General features: G+C 46.9%; 1 protein-coding gene across 1 annotated transcript in view; it reads left to right on the top strand.

The window, feature by feature from the left end:
- MICALL1 (MICAL like 1) overlaps positions 1-21845 on the top strand; it is an 87290-nt gene that overhangs the window by 40745 nt on the left and 24700 nt on the right. Inside the window, exons 10-12 of the mRNA XM_030208160.1 lie at positions 16352-16486; positions 16582-16708; positions 16921-17011. Of these exons, the coding sequence (XP_030064020.1) occupies positions 16352-16486; positions 16582-16708; positions 16921-17011 (353 nt within the window). The remainder of the gene's footprint in view (positions 1-16351; positions 16487-16581; positions 16709-16920; positions 17012-21845) is intronic.

Consider the following 21845-nt stretch of genomic DNA (forward strand, 5'->3'; position numbering starts at 1 on the left):
ATTACAAATTGCCTTAGTTGCAATGTCAAATTGGTTATTTGAGCATCATCTAGTTTTAAATGTTCAAAAAAAATCAAAGCTTACAGGGTCAAACAGGCCCACCATGATTCCAATTTTATTTGGTCATCCTATACTGCCAGTTAGTTTTCAATATTTAGAAGTACTTATTGATTTTAGATTAACCTTTGACAGATAACAAAGTGATAAAACAACAAAGGCTTCTTGTTCTCACAGATGGGTCGACATCTGCGTCAGCCCAGGAAACAACAATTTTGCAAGCAAAAATAGAGTTTTTGCCCAGAGCCTTTTGGTGCATGAATCTTGCGCGGACGACTTCCCACCCGTCACGTGAGTGTGCCACTTAGTTCTTTTTTGTCCGTGACGAGGTGACAGGATTTTTTCTGCTCTCGTTCTTGGCCCAGGAACAGAGTCTGATGACTATTTCTTTTATTATTAAAAAATATATATATATATTCCTGTAGATACTTTTAGTATTTTTTCCCTTATTTTAAGTTTACTTTCTTTTCGACGAGGTTGGGTTTTCTCCCTGTTTTGTGCCCTTCCCTTTTTTGGCACAGTCGCATTGTTTGATTTCGCCGAAGCTGTTTTTCCTTCCATGTCATCGAAGACACCCAGCGGCTTCAAACGTTGTACTTGGTGCAACCGGACCATCTCAGGTACCGATACCCACGCCTGGTGTATCCAGTGCCTTGGGCCTGACCATAGCCCATCCGTTTGAAGTCTGAGTGTTCGTATGAAGAAACGGGCACAAGCGTCTCTTTTTGGGGCTCGGTCCGGTCCTTTGACATCGGTACCGAGGTCGGCGTTGACATCGACAGGAGCATTGACGGGAGCAGAGGTAATGGCTGCTGAGAGACCAACCTGCGCTGGAAGCACTGAGGCATCGAGTGGGTCTCCACCTGTCTCGAGGCCTCCTGTTATGCAGGCCCCCTGGGACCGACCTGCGTCGGACCCGGCCCCGAGGAGGTGTGAGGATTCCACGTCCTCCTCATCAGTACCGAAGAGTCTCGATGATGGGCGTCGAGCGAAGGCAAAGAAGCACCATCATCGATCTCCTTTGACACACGGTGCCGGGAGCTCTGGGATGTCGAGGGAATCGGCACCCGAGAAGTGTCGGCGCTGAGAGGATTGCTCCCCCTCTGTACAGGAGGTGCCGATGCATCGGTCTCCTAGCAGCCCGGTACCTGCTCCTGAGCCTCAACAGATTCTGCCACCGGCTACTCCACTGACTCCGCAGCCTTGTCCAACGGTGGCTCTCTACGAATGCATCAGGGCCCTGCTTTCAGAGCTTCTGGAAGGATTGCTGCGTCAGTCTGCTTCGGTGTCGGGGGTGCTTGCACCTTCCGTGCCATCTGCTGCAGCGGCGTCTGGCCCTTTGCCTATGGTGAGGTCCCCGACATCCGCATCGGCTGCCACCCAGGTCGATTTCCCTTCGACATCAGTGGAGGAAGCTTCATCGCAGTCTAGGCAGCCATCGACTTCTCAACATCGCCATTGAGGACGTCTTTCCTCAGCATCAAGGCAGGCTCAGTCTCGGACTGCCCTGAGAGAAGTCTTGTCCGATACTGAAGAGGAGCATTCGTGGGAGGAAGAGGAAGATCCCAAGTACTTTTCTTCTGATTGAGTCCTATAGGATTTTCTCTGAACCTTCCCCTCCACCGGAGAGTCTGTCCTTTACCTCCTTTGTCCGGGAAATGGCTACGGCTATTCCTTTCCCTGTGGAGGTTGAGGATGAACCCAGGGCTGAGATGCTCGAGGTCCTAGATTATCCTTCTCCACCTAGAGAGGCTGTAGCGGCTCCTTTGCATAACGTACTGAAGGAAGTCCATATGCAAAACTGGTCGTTCCCTCTATCTAGCCCTGTGATCCCGTAAAAAGCTGAATCCCAGTATCAGATCCACGGTGAACATGGATTGATGAAGTCTCAGCTACCTCACAATTCCATGGTGGTGGACTCCGCCCTCAAAAGAGCCAAGAGTACTAGAGACTATGCCTCGGCGCCCCCAGGCAGAGAAGCTAGGACCTTGGATTCTTTTGGGAGGAAGATGTATCAGGCCGTTATGCTCGCCACCAGGATCCAGTCATACCAGCTCTTCACGAGCGTCCACTTACGGAACTCAGTGAGGCAACTGTGCAGCTTGATTGACGCACTCCCTCCGGAGCAGGCCGAGCCTTTTCGCTAGGTGGTCACGCAGCAAAAGGTGTGTGGAAAGTTCCTGGCCCAGGGGTACATTCAACACTTTTTTGATGTAGCATCAAGGATCGCTGCTCAAGGTATAGTGATGCACAGACTCTCATGGCTGCGTGTCTCTGACCTGGATCATTCGGTCCAGCAGCGGATGGCGGTTGCTGGGGGGACAACCTTTTTGGTGAGAAAGTAGAGGATCTAGTTGACCACGTCAATAAGCATAATGATGCTATGGATTCTCTTTCCCGCCGGGCGTCTTCTGCTACTACCTCCTCACCTAGGAGGTATTTTTGGGGGAAGAGAAGTGCTCCCTATTCCTATCTTAGGCGTAGCTACACTCCTGCTTCTCAGCAGCCTGCCCAGGCTCAGTCCCAGCGCGCTCGTTCTCGTCAACAGGCCACTGCAGCTCCCCAGCAAAAGCAAGGGATGGGCTTTTGACTGGCTCCAGTTCAGCATAGCCTCAGTAAAAGTGTCCATACCGGACGACTTGCTGGTTGGGGGGAGGTTGATATTTTTTCACCAAAGTGGCCTCTCATAACCTCCGACCGGTGGGTTCTTCAAATAGTCCGGTTAGGATACACCCTCAATCTGGAATCCAAACCTCCAAATTGCCCACCGGGAGCTCATTCTGACAGCTCCCAGCACAGGCAGGTACTTGCAGAGGAACTCTCTGCCCATCTAAAGGCCCAAGCAGTCAAACCCGTTCCACCAGGGGAAGAAGGGCTGGGATTCTATTCCAGGTACTTCCTTGTGCAAAAGAAAACAGGGGGGATGCGTCCCATCCTAGATCTGAGGGCCCTGAACAAATTTCTAGTCCGAGAAAAGTTCAGGCACTCTCTTCTTCTCACGATTCAAGAAAACGATTGGCTATGCTCTCTGGACTTAAGGACACTTTAAAGGATGCTTACACACACATATCGATACTCCCTGCTCACAGGAAGTATTTTTGATTTCGGCTGGGAACACAGCACTTTCAGTACTGTGTACTGCCCTTTGGCCTGGTGTCTGCACCCAAAGTTTTTACAAAGTGCCTAGCAGTAGTTGCAGCGTCGCTCCGCAGGCTGGGGGTGCATGTGTTCCCTTATCTCAACAATTGGTTAGTGAAGAGCACCTCAGAGGCAGGCACTCTATAGTCCATGCGAATGACTATTCAGGTGCTAGAGCTACTGGGGTTCGTGCTCAATTACTCAAAGTCCCATCTCACCCCAGTTCAAAAGTTGGAATTCATTGGAGCTCTGTTGAACACAAAGACAGCTTGAGCTTATCTTCCCGAGGCAAGGGCAGACAACCTCCTGTCCCTAGTGTCAACATCTCGAGCGTCTCAACAGATCACCAGACTCTAATAAGTGTAGAAGGTATTCAAGCAGGGTCTGTGTAGGACAAGATCTAGGGCCTTGCTGTCACACCAGACAGCGAACCTCCTCCATTTGAAAGAGTAACACCTGTTGGTGGAATCTTCTCTTTCAAATGGAGGAGGTTTGTGTGACAGCAAGGCCCTAGATCTTGTCCTACACAGACCCTGCTTGAATACCTTCTACACTTATCAGAGTCTGGTGATCTGTTGAGACGCTCGAGATGTGGACACTAGGGACAGGAGGTTGTCTGGAAGCCAGCAAGACTCGAGACACCCTCCAAAAGACCCAAGGAAGCGAATTCTAGGCTGTCAACATCCAAGCTGCGAGAGCCAGAGACTGGAGGTTGGGATGTAGAAGCGACCCCTTGTTCTGGGTGATGAGGGTTGGAAAACATTCCAATCTCCACGGTTCTTCGGAGGATAATTTCAGAAGAAGAGGGAACCATATCTGCTGTGGCCAGTATGATGCGATCAGAATCAATGTTCGCAGTCTTGCTTGAGTTTCAGCAAAGTTTTTCCCACTAATGTATTGGAGTATACACATACAGACGACCTATACCCCAATTGAGGAGGAAGGCATCTGAGGCTAGTCTGTCGGCCTGAAGCCTGTAACAGACCTGGGGGATCTTGCGATTGATCTGAGTGGCAAAAAGATCCACTGAGGGGGTGTCCCACGCTCGGAAATTCTTGTGGGCTATGCCCATATTGACAGACCACTCATGTGGTTTCATTATCCTGCTCACTCTGTCGGCCAGGGTATTGTTTCCACCTGCCAGATAACTAGCTCGAAGGAACATGCCATGTTGGCGAACCCAATGCCACATTCAGATGGTCTCCTGACACAGGTGCCCCGCTGCTTGTTGGCTTAATACATTGCAATCTGATTGTCTGTTTGGATAAGAATAATTTGGTGAGATAGTTGATCTCTGAAAGCCATTAGAGCGTTTCAGATTGCTCGAAGCTGCAGGAGGTTGATCTGAAGATTTGTTTCCTGGGAGGACCAAGCACCTTGAGTGTGAAGTACATCTACATAAATTCCCCATCCCAGCACTTTTTGTGGCTGAGGAATTTGGAATGGAAGTCCCAGAGTCAAATTGTCCACCATTGAAGAGAGCTTACATGCTCTGGGGACACTTGGATGACATCTTCTGTACTCCCCATGGCTTGATACCACTGAGAAGCCAGGGTCCATTGAGCTGGTGTCATGGGTGTAATGTACACTGTGGAAGCCATGTGGCCCAACAATCTCAACATCTGCCGAGCTGTGACCCGCTGAGAACCACGAACCTTGGACACGAGCGAGACAAGATTGTCCGCTCTTGTCTCTCAAGAGGTAAGCTCGAACCCTCTGTGTGTCGAGCAGGGCTCCTATGAACTGAAATCACTGGACAGGGCGGAGATGGGACTTGGGGTAGTTTAAAACGAATCCTAGTAGCTCGAGCACCTGAATAGTCATCCGCATAGACTCTTGAGCACCCTCCTCCGAAGTGCTCTTCACTAGCCAATCGTCGAGATATGGGAACACATGGACTCTGCGTAGTGATTCTGCAACTACCACTAGACATTTGGTGAAGACCCTGGGAGCTGATGAGATGCCAAAATGCAGCATGCAGTACTGAAAGTGATGTGTTCCCTGCCAAAACTGAAGATGCTTCCGGTGAGCTGGAAGTATCGTGAGGTGAGTATATGCATCTTTTATTCCAGAGAGCATAGCCAATCGTTTTTCTGAAGCATTGGGGGAGGGTGGCCAGGGAAACCATCCCGAACATTTCTCAGACTAGGAATTTGTTCAGGGCCCTTAGGTATAGGATAGGACACCCCCCCCCCCCCCCCCCCCCTTCTTCTGCACAAGGAAGTACCTGGAATAGAATTCCTGCCCTTCTTCCCCTGGTGGAACGGGTTCAAACACATGGGCCTTTAGAAGGGCAGATAGTTCCTATGCAAGTACCTGCCTGTGCTGAGAGTTGAATGAATGAGCTCTCAGTAGACAAATTGGAGGTTTGAGATGCCAATTGAGGGCGTATCCAAGACTGACTATTTGAAGAACCCACTAGTCAGAGGTTATAAGAGGCCACCTTTTGGTGAAAACATTTTAGCCTCCCCCGACTGGTAAGTTGTCTGGGATGGACACTTTTACTGTGGCTATGCTCTGCTGGAGCCAGTCAAAAACCTGTCCCTTGCTTTGGGGAGCAGCAGTGGCCTTGTTCATGTCAACAGCACACGCCTAAATGCACTGGGGCTGAGCCTGAGTAGGCTAGCGAGCTAAAGGGGTGTACCTACACCTAGGATAGTAATAGGTATTCTGCCTTGGCTTACCAAAAGACCTCATAGCTGAGGAGGTTGATACAGAATGTGTCCGGCGGGAGAGAGAAAAGGTGGTATCAGTGTGTTATAAGATTTGGTCTGCGTCCTCTTCAGCTTTCTCTCTAAAAAGGTCATCCCCCCAGCAAGAGGCATCTCTCAGCCTCTGCTGAACAGAATGTTCCAAGTCGGAAACAAACAGCCATGAGAGTCTGCACATTGCTATACTTTCAGCAGAGATCCTGGATGCCACATCAAAAGTGTCGTAAGTGCCCATGGCCAAGAACTTGCGACACACCTTCTGCTGCTTGACCACCTAGCAAAAAGGCTCGGTGTGCTCAAGAGGGAGTGTGTCAACCAAGTCTGATAGCTGCTGCACCTAGCTCCGCAAGTAGCTGCTCGTAAAGAGCTGGTAGGATTGTATACAGGAGATTAGCATTGAAGCCTGGAACATCTTCCTCCCAAAAGAATCCAGGGTGCTAGCTTCTCTGCCTGGGGACACCAAGGCATAGTCCCTGTAACACCTGGCTTTTTTTTAGAGCAGATTCCACTACCATGGAATTGTGGGGCAACTGAGGCCTATCAAAACCAGATGTACCATGTATCTGATACTGGGTGTCAGTCTTCTTGGCCATGACAGAGACAGACATAGGGGGACTCCAAGTTCCTGACGAGGACTTCGTGGAGTACCGCGTGGAGAGTTGCAGTCACAGCTTCCTTAGGAGGAGATGCATAGTCCAGGACCTCAAGCATCTTGGCCCTGGGCTCATCCTCCACTTCCAAAGGAAATGGAATGGCCTCAGCCATTTCCTTTACAAAAGATGGAAACGAAAGACTCTCCAGCTAAGACCTTCTCCTTTCAGGTGGAGGGGAAGGTTCAGAGGGAATCCCATAAGACTCATCTGAGGATAAGACGTATCTGGGATCCTCCTCAGAGTCCCATGAGTGCTCCTCTTCAGTGTCGGACAGTAATCTCCCTTTGGGATTGCCGAGGAACCATGGTCCCGAGTGCGGTGTCGAAGTCTGCTCCTGCCTTGATTCCAGCAAATCTGCTTCCACTGATGTCGCGTGCTGGCTTGAGTGGCAATCGACACTAGAGCCACAAGCGGCGCAGGCGTCTGAGGCCTCACGGCAGGCTGAGGGCCAGGTGTGGCCACAATGGGAGGTAGGGTAGGCGCAAGCACCCTCGATATTGATGCAAACCGTTGCATAAGGTCATCCAGCAGCTCATGGAGCAAGGCCCAGATGCGCTCATCAAGGGCCGACACCAGGAAAAACTGGGCTGCTGGTTGAGGCGCAGGTTGCAGAACCACTGGGGTCGACACAGGAGTAGGATCTCTGTTGCTTGGAGACAGGCACATCAGCACCTCCTGTATGGAGGGGGAGCGGTCCTCCCGGCACTGACGCTTCTCAGGTTACAAATCCTTCGACACCCCAGAGCTCCCGGCACCTTGTGTCAAGGGTGACTGATGATGGAAACTACTTAGCCTTTGCCCGAAGAGTTTCACCAAGGCTCCTCGGTGCCGACGAGGATGACATTGAATCTTCACGACGCCTCGGGGTCAGGTCCGACGATGGATGGTCCCAGTGGACCGGCACAGTAGGAGGCCTTGAGATAGGTGGAGACCCATTCGCCTCACTGCTCCCATTGTCTAAGGGTCTTGAAGGAGCCATGTTTACCGATGCTGGTGCGATGCTCGAAGTTGATGCTGACATTGAGGAACCGGACTTGGCTCCAAAAATCCTCTCTTGTTGAGCCTCTTGAGAAACCTGGGTCCTCTTCTTCGTGCAAAGACACAGCAGGGTGTCCTTTCCTGAGATAGTCTGCACTGGATACAGCACTTGAAGCCACTGGGAATCTAGGGGCACGGCATGGATAAATCTAAATACTACTTACTACTACTTAACATGTTCTAAAGCGCTACCAGGGTTACGCAGCGCTGTACAATTTTGAACGAGGAAGGACAGTCCCTGCTCAAAAGAGCTTACATTCTAAAGGACAAGTATGCAGTCAATCAAATGGGGCAGTGTAGGTTTCCTGAATAGAGGTAAGTGGTTATGTGCCAAAAGCTACAGTGAAGAGTAAGGATTTGAAGATGGGCAGGGAGGGCACATGGCGTATGGGCTCGGGAAGTTTATTCCAAGCATAGGGTGAGGTGAGGCATAAGGGGCGGAGTCTGGAGTTGGCGGTGGTGAAGGGTACTGATAGGAGGGATTTGTCCTGTGAGCGGAGGTTACAGGTAGGAACGTACGGGGAGATGAGGGTAGAGAGGTAATGAGGGGCTGCAGATTGAGTGCATTTGTAGGTTAGTAGGAGAAGCTTGAACTGTATACGGTATCTGATCGGGAGCCAGTGAAGTGACTTGAGGAGAGGGGTGATGTGAGTATATCGGTCCATGCGGAAGATAAGACGCACGGCGGAATTCTGGACGGATTGAAGGGGGGATAGATAAATACATAGATACATACAGAAATAAATAAAATTTAATTTAAAAAAAAAAAAAAACCTGGCTGAAGTCAAGCCTGAAAGCGGCTTGATGATGGAAAAAATAATAAAAAATAATAAAAACTTAACTGGTTAAAATAATTCTAAGAAAAATAAAGGATGGCAAAAAAGGTTCCAATAAAAGGAGCTCAATAACAAAGATGGGAAAAATTGCTGGAAAGCACAAAAATTAGCTCTCTAGATCGAGCAAATGAGGAGAGGACGAGAAAAAAAACATCTTCTCTCGGGGGGGGGGGGGGGGGGGGGGGGGGGGGGGGGGAAGAACTGAGGAGACTGCGTTTATGACGGGTGGAAAGGCACTCGCGTAGTGAAGCAAAATGCCAGACCGGGCGATGTGGATCAGTGTCACCCACTTGTGAGAATTATAAGCCTGCTTGTCCTCGGAGAAATGTAAATTTGACCATGTTACTCCTTTAGTCACTATCATTGGTTTCCTATTAAAATATAGAATTAAGATTTTAGTGTTAGCCCGTAAAGCTTTTTATGGTTTTAAAACCATCGTACTTAAATAATTTTGACTATTCCATACATCCCAGGGAGGATGCTCAGATCATTTCAAGACTTTAGGATGGAAGTATCCTCCAGAATCAAGGTGAGGGAAATTGCTTTTTCCTATATGGCACCTTCTCTGTGGAATATCATCCCCAAAGAAATTCATACAGAGATGATTTTAGTACAGTTTAAGATCATGTCAAAAACTTTTTACTTTAGACAGGCGTTCAATCTTACAGGCCAGGAGGAATCAAAAATCTATTCTGTTTTCTGTGTGAGGACAATAGCCTCGTGTATGTTTTTATCTTGAGAAAATGTGGTTAGGTCTTTTCTATCAACCAAATGGTGTTCCTTTCTGTTTAAAATCTATGATTTTATTGTAATATCAACTGCCTTGATCTTGATTATTTAGGCAGTGATAAACGGTAGAGGGTAACTTCTATAATGGTTGAAGCTCCCCCAAACATGTCATTGGTAGATGAAAAACAGGCATGCTTGACCGTCTGTGGGAAAAGGTGACTAAAGTAGCCGATAGCGGAGATTCATATAGGGAGGTAGGCTAGGGTGGTTAAGATTGTAAGATAAAAAGGCTATGAAGAGCAGTGGAAAGGTTTGGTTATCTCAGGGCACTGGTATAGGGCACTTCTGGATTTAAATTGCTTGATGTTCAAACGAATGAGGGGATAGGAAGAAAGTTGGGAGGACAATAGTCCAGTATGGAATTCAGAAATAAGATAGGAAATGTGAATGAGTTCTCAAACTTTGGTTATAACTGGGTGTATGGTAGATAATGAACCAGGGCCTGTATCATGCGGATGCATCATGCTGAAGTGATGGTGGTAAGAAACAGGGTTTCCTTAGTATCCCTTCAGACTGATCCAAATATTGGATTATGCACTCCGACAAGCAGGTGGAGACTGGGAACCTCTGACTTCTATGAGAGCCTATAACTGTCCTGTGCAGTCCTCAGCTAGTCAGTATTTCTCAGTCTCCAGCTGGTGATAGATATGGTAAGCCTGTGTGGTTTGGTGTGGGGGCCTCAGGGTTTGAGCAGTCCCTGGGGTCTGCAGTTTTTTTTTACTTGAAAATTAAAAGAAAAAAATTCTTCTCCCTTTTTGTTGATTTTTGAGTACCGGTTTGAGGGACAGGGTCCGTGGAAGCCTCCTCTTGCCCTGAGGGTGTTATGCTTGGATGTCCGGGTCCCCTCACCACTTGCCCTCCCAGATTCCAGGCTGGGTTTGAGGGCCACTATGTGTCTTGCCTTTCCTTCCCTGAAGTACAAATGGGAGCCTTGAGTGTCTGTGGAGGCAGATGGCAACAGTTAAACAAAAAAAAAAAAAAGCCCGCAGTAGGGTAATTGTTTGTTTGGCTTTACTGATAGTCTTTCTGTTTTTCTTTCAGCGGTTTGGTCTCTTCTCTTGCCTCAGCCTGTGGATTTGGGTGGGAAGGTCACAGCTTCTTGGTGGAGTGGAGTGCAATGAGTGCAGATAGGCCTCAGTGCTACCATGTGTGTGGGTGCTGAAGATTGGAGATCTCCAGAGCTACTTGTCATTTGTGTGGGCCCCAAGGGGAACAGTTCTCGCATTTGCTGATTCAGTTGAAGTGCAGTTGGCCCAGCCAGGGACCGACGGCTACTGTTGGATCACTCTCTCTTGACTGGACAGCAGTCCTGACTTTGGCAGGAACTGTCGTCATCTTAGAAACAGTCCCTCCGTTGGAGCAGCCACCATGGCTGGAGGCAGTAGAGAGGCTCCTGAGTAGGACCGGTGATATTTACCTGGGGAAGCCTTCAGAGAGGTGAATTTCCCTCTGGATTTTATTTTACATTACGTTATATGTCAGATTATATTCCGCAAAAGCCTATGCAGTTCTATGTGGATCACAATAACAGTAGCCAGAGTTCATCCAGGAATTACAAAATTCAGCACCTCATTCCATATTATAAATCACATATAAACTCACATATTTCCTAAATGAAGATGTTTTAAGTTGTTTACGAAATATTAAATAAGGCAAAGATGAAGATAAAAATCTAACAGTTTAAACCAAGCTTACTGAAGGAAATCTTACAATGTACAAAGCAATCTGCCTGAATAAGGCAGGAATTCAGTTGGCAGTCCCAGGGGAGTCCAGTGTGGCCAAAAAGTAGAGATGACTGGTTGAATGACAAGGTGGAGCCTGGATTGGTGCTATCTGAGCAGGACTTCGTCCTAGATGAGGAGCTGCAGGTGGAGCAGGACCAACAGACAGAGGATGCTTGGCTGGAGGACTCCTTGATTGTTCACATGTTTCATAGAGGTGAGCTACCAGAGCTCATTGCACAGGTATCTTTGGCTCTCAATTTTGATGAGGAACAGAAGGAGGTAAGGCTGACCCTTTTCTGAAGGCGATTCAGAAGCCCGTTAAGGCTTTTCTCGTGCATCAGGATCTCCAGGATATTATCCAAGCAAAATGGGATCCTCTGATGCACTTTTGAAGATTGGTTGCTGTATTGTGAGGTTATATTTGATTCCAGGAGATTACAGAGACACTTTGAGCCCCCAAAGGTAGATGCAGTGGTTCCCTTGGTAACGATGAAGAGGATTATCCCCATTGAAGGAGGAACTACACTTAAGGTTTCTCAGGGTTGCAGGATGGACACTCTTCTCAAGCAGAGTTGCGACATCTCTGCTGTGGCACTGCAGGTGTCAGTTTTTGGGAGAATTAGTAGCTAGGACATGTTTTCATTGGGCTGAGAAGGTGTTGGATGGGCCAGTGGAAATTTCAAGCCTTGTGGTTCTGGAGGTGTCTTAGATTGAGATGGGAGCCTCCTTTCTGACGGATGCCTTTTATGACTTAGTACCTTGGATAGAAATGTAGCCCTTGTGGTGGTGGTCCAGAGGGCCTTGTGGCTGTGGAATTGGTGCACGTGCAGTCTGAAGTTTTAGCTTCCTTTTAAAGAAACTATTTGGAGAAGAGCTGCATATGTTGTTCAAAATCCTGGTGATGCAAAAGTCCCTTGTCTGCCAGAGGATAAAACAACTAAAGGGGCAAAAAGATGGACCACAGGTAGAGGCAGGTTTTAATAGGCCTGGTGTTATCGCCCTCCTAGGATCAGTGGTGGTCAGTGCTGAAGAATTTTCAGAGGATGCAGGTCTTTCAGGGCAGACACCAAGGTGGCTGAGATTTCAGAGCTACCATTCCAGGTCAGCCCAGAGGGACACAATGACGGTGTCTGGTTCCATTTTGCAGTAGTGGTTGCTACAAGGTTAAAGGACTTCTAAAGAAAATGGGCCCAGATTATCTTGGATCAGTGGGTACTGGAGGTGATTCATGATAGGTGTGCCTTGGAGTATGCCCAGCCATTGCCTGACGCTTTCCTGGAGTCTTCCTGTGGATGCAGGTGACCAGGCTGGAGCCATCAAGGAGGCTTTGCAACAGTTGTTATTGCTTTGGGTGGTGGTGGTGCTGGTTCCAAGGGCAGAATGTAGTATCGGAAGATATTCCATATATTTTGTGGTTCTCAAGAATGAGGGGACTTTTCGGCCTATTTTGGATCTCAAGTGCATAAACATGGCTCTCGGGGTGCCCAGGTTTCATGTGGAGAGACTGCGTTCAGCCATCATGGTGGTGAACATTCTTAACTTCTCTGGACTTGACTGAGGCGTCTTCCACATTTCCCATCAGGCAGTGCTATCAAAGGTTCCTACGCTTTGCAGTTTTAAGACAGCACTTACAGTTCTGTGCACTTCTGTTTGGCCTTGTGATGGTGTTTTGGGTGTTCTCCAAGGGGATGGTGGTGGTGGTAGTAGTAGTGGCAGCATTATGCAAGGAAAGTATTCTGGTTCAGCCCTATTTGGATGATTGGTTGATTTGAGCGAAGCACCACCGCCACCCAAAGACTGAACAGATACTGCCAAGTGGTGCAGTTCCTGGAGCATTTGGGCTGGGTGCTCACTCCAGCCAAGAGCAATTTGAGACCATTGCAGGTGATAGTATCTAGGGGTCAGATTTGACACTCACAGGGCCAAGTATGTCTGACAGCAGTCAAGAGTGAAAAACTTGCAAGACCAGTTATGCAGTCTCCTCAGCCAGAAGGCACCACAAGCCCGAGATTACTTGCCGGTTTTAGGATCCATGGCAGCGACTCTTGAAGTAGTATGATGGGCCAGGGTTTACATTCCCTTCAGGACCCCCCCGCCCCCAATCGCAGGAGCTGGATGTGAGGCTGCCATTCTGGCAGAGAGTACGGAGAAGCTTGAGTTGGTGGTTTCACACACCCAATTTGGAACAGGGCATTAGTCTGGAGTCCTCAGAATAATGGAAGGATGCAGGAGGAATTTCAGTTGTCTATCAAAAGACTGGCGACCAGGGTGGTTCACCTGGCATTGGAGTAGTTTAAGACCCTGATCAAAGGCAAGGTGGTATGAGTCCTGTCTGACAATGCAACGGGGGGCCAAGGGGGCAAAAAAGTCATAGCTGGCAGAGGACGCAGCTATGCTCATGGCCTGGGTGGACAGGCATCTGATAGACCTGGCCGCGATGCGTGGCAAGTTCAGAGCAGAAACATGTTGGACCCCAAGAATGGAGCCTGGGTGGTTGACCTTTGACAGCATAGTTTGGACCCGAGGTCAGCCAGTAATGGACTTGGTGGCGCCTGCAGTCCAGCGTGAAAGTTTCTCAGATTCTTCAGCTGCAGAAGAGAACTGAAGTCAGCGGGCATTGACACCTTAGTTCAGCTGTGGCCACTAGAAAGTCTGCTTTGTGTTTTCACCATGGCCATTGCTGGACTGGGTCATCCAGAGAATTGAGAGTCTGGATAGAGCCAGGGGTTATGCAGTATTGAGTGCTGTTGCTCATGTAGCTAACTGAGCAAGTAGGACCACTTAAATAGCAGTCCTACCTTTCCTTGGCTTAGCTATGCAGGTATGGCACTGAGTATCGGCTCTACGCGCATAACTTCTGGATATTGCTGCTCACCTGGATATTCTGTGCCGGTGCTGGAAATGACTCAATATTGAATATCTGGGTTTAATTTAGCCAGTGATGATGTTTGCCACTGCCAGCTAAATATCAGCTGGATTATTTCTTCTGTCCTGGATTTCTTTGACATTGGGAAGCACCCAAATCTTTTGTCTCCACCCCCCCCCCCCCCCCCCACCCCGCTTTTGGAGAAAACCAAAGTCCAGTTCTTGGCCAGCTCAAGAATGAAAACCACAAAGTGGTAGTAGGAGTCCACCTTATTTTGGCATTTAAGTCTGCCAACCTTTTGTCAATATTTACTGGTAATATTTGGTCCATTTTTATGTAAAATAATATAGTGGTTCCTCGTCAGGTAGCTTGTCGATTTGGCAAATAAAGAACGCCATTTAACTCCTGCTACTGGGGTAATTTGAGTTGATCACTTTTCCACTGGATTGCACATCAGTTCATGCCTTATCTACCAATTTAGCTTTACCTATATCAGGCTTTAGATTTTGCTGAAGATTGCTAGTAGTCATCATGTGAGGGTAGCCCTGAATCCATTAACCATTCCAGGTTTTTTTTGCCTGCATTCAAACCAGTTCTTTTTGATATTTCTATGTGCACTGGTTTTGCAATGCCAATAACTTTGGATCTGATATTCACATGGAGTTATATGCTTACCAGGAGCTACAGGGCATACTGTATAACTGCACTATCTCTGGATTTTCAACCACTGTCTAGATAGCTCTCCTAGATAACTGTGTACCAGTGCTACCTGGATAATTTCTGGCAGTCGGTCTATATCCAGATGTTCAGCATGGTATCTGAATATTCTAGGTGTAGAGTTAAACACTGTGGTAAGTGTTGAAATACTAAGTGTAAACATGTATTGAACAATTCTATAACTGGGTGCCCGCATTTACGCACCACTCGTGTGCGTAAATGTACAAAATACTAGCGCTTTCATGAGCAAGTATGCACTTTCCTCCGGATTTATATATCGCACCGAGATTTCCGCGTGGAAATTGAAGCGTATTCTATAACGATGTGTATAACCTAATTGGTTAGCAAGCCAATCAGTTCTGAAGCAGTTAAATCTGTAAATGGTTATAGAATACACCTGGTTTGCGAGTTATTTAGGCATCAGCATTTACACCAGGTTTTACTTGGCATAACCGCCTGCGACTAAATTGTCATGCGGACCGGCGCTTGGCATATTCTATAAACTGCGTAGAAATTTAGTCTTGTTCTATAAAGTATGCCTATATTAAGGCATACATAGAATGCGCTTAGATGAAATTCATTTTGGTGCAGAATGTTTAGGTGTGATATTTAGAATCTAGTCCTTTATGTGTAAATGTACAGAATACTAGCGCTTTCACAAGTAAGCATACACTTCTGTGTGTAAATGGCAGCACAGTGACTAAGCACTGTTCTGTAATGGTGTATTTAAGAGTCGCAAGGGGGCATTTCTAGGGGTGGAATATGAGAGGGACGTGGGCAGAGTTGGTACTTACACACATAGGTTATGGTTGTTCATGTTTATTATGGTACTTAATATACCAGCAATTCTAACAGAAGATTGCAGCGGTTCACAAAATCAATGGCTAAAAAGAACACTGTCAGGTACACACATCCCTGCCGCATTTGTGCAGCCACAGTTACACCAGATTTATGGTTGGAATGACTGCGGACGTGTACATGTGGGTGCCCGGATGCCAGATTATGCTAGTATTCTATAATGGAATCTGGGCGCCTAAATGCGTTCTAGAGTAAGATCTCATTGCAGAGCCTGGAGGCACCCACTTATAGAATTGGTCTTGTAGTGCCAGCCTGGTCACTGTTCAATACATCTATTCAGCACTGCTGTCTATATAGATAGTGGGCTGAATATTGTTTATTGTTTAAAAGGCATTTTGTATACCGCTAAACAAAGGGACATTCAGAGGGAAAAGAATGCCATCAATTATAGAAGAAGAGAAGATAGAGAGAGAGAAAAGAAATCCTGGTCACTGCACTGATGCCGCTGCTCCAGACTAATGGTCATGATTTTAAGGAATAGAACACGGTAGCTTGAAGGCTTATTGAAAGAAATAAGGTTTCAAGGCAGCACTGAATCTCAAGTAAGATTATGGGTTAAGTTAAATGGCAGCATTGTTTTTAAATAGTTTCCTGATTTAGCTGTCTTTTTTTAGAATGGCATAATCTTTTGTTGCTGAGCACATGACAAGGAGATACCGTGCTTAGAGGAAAACAAATTATGTAATAGAATAGAAAGTGAGTGAACAAGAAATTGTTCCATTAAAGGCATACCAGCACACAGCTTGCAAGGGATCCAGGTTTTCTCCCAAACCAAATGACTTCAAGAACTCTGTTTCCAGAACAATTCATGAACATTAGGTTAAATAAAAAAAATACACATTTCTTGCTTTCTGTTAATACTAAAGCAGCCCTCCCTGTTGCCTTTTTAAAAGCTCCAGCTCTGTGTGATTGCCTTTCCTAAACAGCTGCTGAAATTTCTGTGCGTTTTGTTTCCCACTACCAGATGTCATGCAAAGAGAATCCTTTCAACAGAAAACAATCACCTGTCCCCTCGCCTGCAAAGAGGAAATCTTCGAAAGGACCCAAACCGGCACGTCCTCCTGCCCCGGGCCATGGCTTCCCTCTCATCAAACGCAAGGTATGGGGGTTCCCTCTCCTGAAGGGGGTGTTGGCACTTTTAGATTACCTCTGATGACTGGCTGAAGGGTGACGGGATCTCCTGTTCCTTGGTAGGTGCAGGCAGATCAGTACATCCCAGAAGAGGACATTCATGGAGAGATGGAGGCCATCGAGCAGCAACTCGATGAGCTGGAGCACCGTGGAGTAGATCTGGAGGAGAAGCTTCGCAGCATTGAGAATGGTAAGAGGGCTGTATCTCCTCTGTTTCAGGAGGGACAGGACCATATCATCTCTCTCTAGGGGAATAGGGAGATGATAGAATTATGCCATCTTTGTATGGAGGTCTACCACCACTCCTGTGTAACTGAGGTTTAGGGAGAAAGGGAGGCCTGAACTACCTGTGTGCCTTGCCTGTGATAGGACTCTATTTCTTTTCTCTGGGTTTATATGCAGAAAATGAAGAGGACAATCTCTTGGTTGAATGGTTTAAGCTGATCCATGAGAAGCATATGCTGGTGCGGCGTGAATCGGAGCTCATCTACATGTGAGTAAGGTGACAGTGTTAATAGATATATTTACATTTATGACGTTTCAATCACTATTAAATTATTAGATTTCCTCCTTCCATAGCATCTTCACCAGACTAGTGCAGAGCTTATGAGTTGTGCCCATGAACCTGCAGGAGAGAAGTCATGTGTGCTTTGCCAGTAAGGGCACAATACAGACTTAGATACTGAGTATTTCTCTGTTTCCAGCGGATATTGACAGGCAGCTCCTGACCCAGTTGGAGAACTGGGCTATTGAGCAGAGGGGTACCTCAACTGAGGTTTTAAGTTCCATTTAAGAAGTTGCATTGGACCTGGAGCACGGATTACTTGGAGAAGTCAGAGTTCTTCTCCTCACCTGCCCTTTCCCTCCCTTATTCATAGTAACATAGTAAATGACAGCAGATAAAGACCTGTACGGTCCATCCAGTCTGCCCAACAAGATGAACTCATTTTACATGGTATGTTACATAGTAACATAGTAGATGACGGCAGAAAAAGACCTGCACGGTCCATCCAGTCTGCCCAAGATAAACTCATGTGTATACCTTACCTTGATTTGTACCTGTCTTTCTCAGGGCACAGGCCGTATAAGTCTGCCCAGCAGTTTTTCCTGCCTCCCAACCACCTGTCCTGCCTTCCATCACCGGCTCTGGCACAGACCGCATAAGTCTGCCCTCCCCTATCTTCGCCTCCCAACCACCAACCCCTCTTCCCCCCACCTGCTCTGCCACCCAATTGTAGCTAAGCTTCTGAGGATCTATTCCTTCTGCACAGGATTCCTTTATGCACATCCCACGCATGTTTGAATTCCGTTACCGTTTTCATCGCCACCACCTCCCGCGGGAGGGCATTCCAAGCATCCACCACCCTCTCCGTGAAAAAATACTTCCTGACATCTTTCCTGAGTCTGCCCCCCTTCAATCTCATTTCATGTCCTCTCGTTCTACCGCCTTCCCATCTCCGGAAAAGATTAGTTTGTTACTTTATATGTATACCCGAGTTTGATTTGTCCTTGCCTTTCTCGGGGCACAGACCGTAGAAGTCTGCCCAGTACTGTTCTTGTACTAAGTTCTGAAGCTAACGTCAAAGCCCCTTAAAATTTACACTCCAGCCCATCCCTATCTATTCAGTCACGATCAGGGCGTAGAATGTAGAAGTCTGCACAGCTCCCGTTTTGTTCCCCAATTACCGGTGTCACCACCCAATTTCCGCTAAGATTACATGGAACCATTCCTTCTAAACCGGATTGCTTTGTGTTTATCCCACACGATTGAATTCCATTACCGTTTTCATCTCCACCACCTCCCGCGGGAGGGCATTTCACATTTCCACCGCCCTCTCCGTGAAAAATACTTCCTGACATTAGTCTTGAGTCTGCCCCCTTCAACCTCAATTCATGTCCTCTAGTTCTGCCACCTTCCCGTCTCCGGAAAAGGTTCATTTGCAGATTAATACCTTTCAAATATTTGAACGTCTGTATCATATCAGCCCTGTTTCTCCTTTCCTCCAAGGTATACATGTTCAGGTCAGCAAGTCTTTCCTCGTACGGTTTGCAACTCAAATCCCATACCATTTTTGTAGCTTTTCTTTGCACCACTTCCAGTCTTTTTACATCTTTAGCAAGATACGGCCTCCAAAACTGAACACAATACTCCAAGTGGGGCCTCACCTCCAAGGGGGGGGGCATCAACACTGCCTTTCTTCTGCTGGTTATGCCCCTCTCTATGCAGCCTAGCATCCTTCTGGCCACAGCTGTCACCTTGTCGCATTCACTATGGTTTTCTTTCTTTGTAAGGGATTTAACTAATTGGATGGGAAGTTGCTTTCTTGACTCAACATTTGGAAAAGCTTCAGACTCCTCAACATTTGTTCAAGGCTACAATACATATTAGTGGAGACAGGTGGGAGTTTGCACCTGTACCATAAGGAGGGATGTGTTCCAATTTTTTGGATAGTCCCAAGGAAGCTTGTGTCAGAGATCAAGTGTTTGGGCTGGCAGCAGAGCTTATTTCAGAGAGACTAGGCTGAAGCACGAACCTTGTCTGCTGGCTCAGCCTGAAAGCCTGAAGTAATTTTCAGGGTGCACTTTGAATGCAGGCAATACAATACAACGCAATACAATTTATTCTTATAGGCTGCATTAACCACCAAGTTATATAAGTTTGTGTGGGCTGGTAAGAAACCTAAGTTGCGGTTCCATTGTTTGTCGGCCCTTGCAACAGGGCAGTTTGGGACTACCAGACGTTTCGTCTTCAGGATTGGTTGCTAGGTGTGCAGCATTTCATTCCTGTTGGTATTGAACGCGTTTGGGTTTCCCCTGCACATCTGAATTTTCTTTTGCATTCCTCTATAGCTGACATCCCGGTCTTCTTGCAGAGTAGTGTCCTGGTGAAGCCTTTGCATGCGGTGTGGCGGAGATTGTGTTTCACCTCTCCCTTATGCTAGAGGAGATATGGTGAGCTCAGCACTATGGGTCATATCTGGTGGTCATGTATTAAAGCTCAAGCCTTTTGGAGGGCTATCCAACACCGGCTATAGCGCTGGTTAGATTGTTCGATTCCCTGGTCACCAATGTTTTCTTATTCCCTAAGAAAGTGCCAGGACTTAAACAACCTCAAGCTCTCTTTGTACGTCATGCAATGAGTGCCACTCGAGTTACTTTAGCTGCACACTGGAAACAACAGTGCCCTCATTGGTGAAATAAGTAAATAAGCTTTGGTACATCTGTGATATGGAGCGATTGATAGCCATCCGATGACGTTCATTGCATAAATGGGAAGCAGTTTGGGAGTCCTTTCTTAGACACTATTCAGTCTGACTGTTGAACTCTTTCTTTTGATTTGATCCTTCATTTTTGACCACATATGAGGAAAGGATGGTGTTGGGTGGGTTATGGTTGTTTGGGGGACTTTTGGGGGTTTATTTTCCTACATTAAAATGTAAAATAACTGAAGTTTTCTTCTTAGTTTACTTGTTGCAGGGGGTAGAGATGAGTACTCTGTTGGAGCTATTGTACTGTAGTTCTGTTGTTTCCTTTGACTGTATGTGCTTTATCCTGCCTCTTGATACTTAATAAAGACTTCTTTAAAATAAAAAAAGAAAAAAAAAAAAGAAAACAATATTCCATTACATCCCATAAAAATGGGTTGTGACTTGGGAAGGGCGACTTGGAATTAAGGTTCTGGGAACTGTCGAACAATTAGTCTTAGACCTTCCGGGATCCTTTAGAGGTCAGAATCGCTTTACAGTACTGATGCTTCGAAAGATGTGTTTATTAGCTAGGAAGTGTATTTTACAATATTGGACGGTTCAAGACCCTCCCGCATACTGGCATTGGAGGAATCAGTTGCATCAGCTGGTTTCTTGGGAGGCTGGTGAGATTAGATTCTCGCAGAGAAAGAGAGTGTCGTTTTTGGCCCTATGGGGTCCCTATCTACACATACTGAGCCCTAGAGGTCGGAGTCTACTGCTTAATGCAAGGTGAGCTTTAAAGGTTAATTAGGTACAGATCCTTCAGGTCTCGGGATGGGGGGGGGGTTTAGTAGGGGGGGGGCTGTTGGGAGGGTGGGGAGAGAAGATTAGGTCGGGGGGAGGGAGAGGATGGGGGGTTGGGTTGGGGGGACTCTACAAGGGTGGAAAGGGTCATTGTTAATGGGAAAGATCATTGTTGTACTCACTGGAATCTGATTTTTCATTTTGGTATAATTGATAATTGGTAATATTTTGTTCATCTTTCATAGAAGTGTTGGGAATTGCAATTTGATGACTTCATGTAATTATAGGAACACTCCAGCTGTAAAAAAAAAAAAAAAAAAAAAAATGGGTTGTGACCATCTGCCAGCAGGTGGAGATAAAGAACACTAATGAGTTGTGCATAGCAAGCAACTCGGTATTCTCTATCTCCAGCAGGTGGGATAGCAGCTCCTGTGCAATGTGGTGACTTCAGTGTGGCCTCCTGTCCTGCTTCCAGGTTCAGTAGGGTTGAGAATATCCTGTGCCTCATTTCTAAACCTAGTGATCTAGGTCCCTCCCTGCTCCCCCGTTGCCACTTTCTACCTCTCTCTGTCTTCCCTACTCTTTTCTTCTCTCAAAAAAAACCAAAACGTCAGCCACTGAGGTTCTCTCTGGGAGCGTTTGTGCTGTGGGAAGATTGTGGGGCTTCAGTGCCTTGGAGGTCATGAGACTGGCTGTTTCTGTGAGTATATTTTTATTCACTAGGTCTGTGCCTGTTAAGTCTTGTGCAATCTACGGGTGGTAAGCTCTCTATCGGTTTCTGAACGCTATGCTTTACTTCAGCGGACATGTCACTGTTCCTAATTTGGCCGTTGGTATCCTGTCTAAGGGATTCTGCTCCGATGGCGGTTTTGGGAGGCTCAGCAGCAACGGTTCCTGCGCTTTGCGTTGCTTCAGCCTTTTTGTCATGGGGTTGCTCGCTCACTACTGTGTCCCGGGATGTCTGTTTTCAAGGGGTAAAAGTCTCTTCCTTGCCATTTTTGCCTGAATTTGTTCTTTGGTTACATCAGGCACTTTTATTAAAGTCAGCTAAAACTGTCTCTGCTTCTGTCTCTCGTATTATTTCGGAGGAGCAGCTTCCTAAGAAAAGAAAACTTTTTCTATTTCACAGGATTTGGAGGATGTTGCTGCTCAGGAGTCAGAGGAGGTTTTTTCTGTGGATTCTGACCACTCTGGTTCTGCTGATGTCCCTGACTTGGAAATTTCAGGAGTGGGCAGGGGTGATATTTGTCCTCAGTGGAGTCTTCAAGTGGTTCTTAAGGCTCTTCAGTCGACTCCCTTTGAGCCTCTTTGTTCAGCAACTATCAAACATCTCAC

Source organism: Microcaecilia unicolor, chromosome 1 (assembly GCF_901765095.1).
Source record: "Microcaecilia unicolor chromosome 1, aMicUni1.1, whole genome shotgun sequence".
NCBI lineage: Eukaryota > Metazoa > Chordata > Amphibia > Gymnophiona > Siphonopidae > Microcaecilia > Microcaecilia unicolor.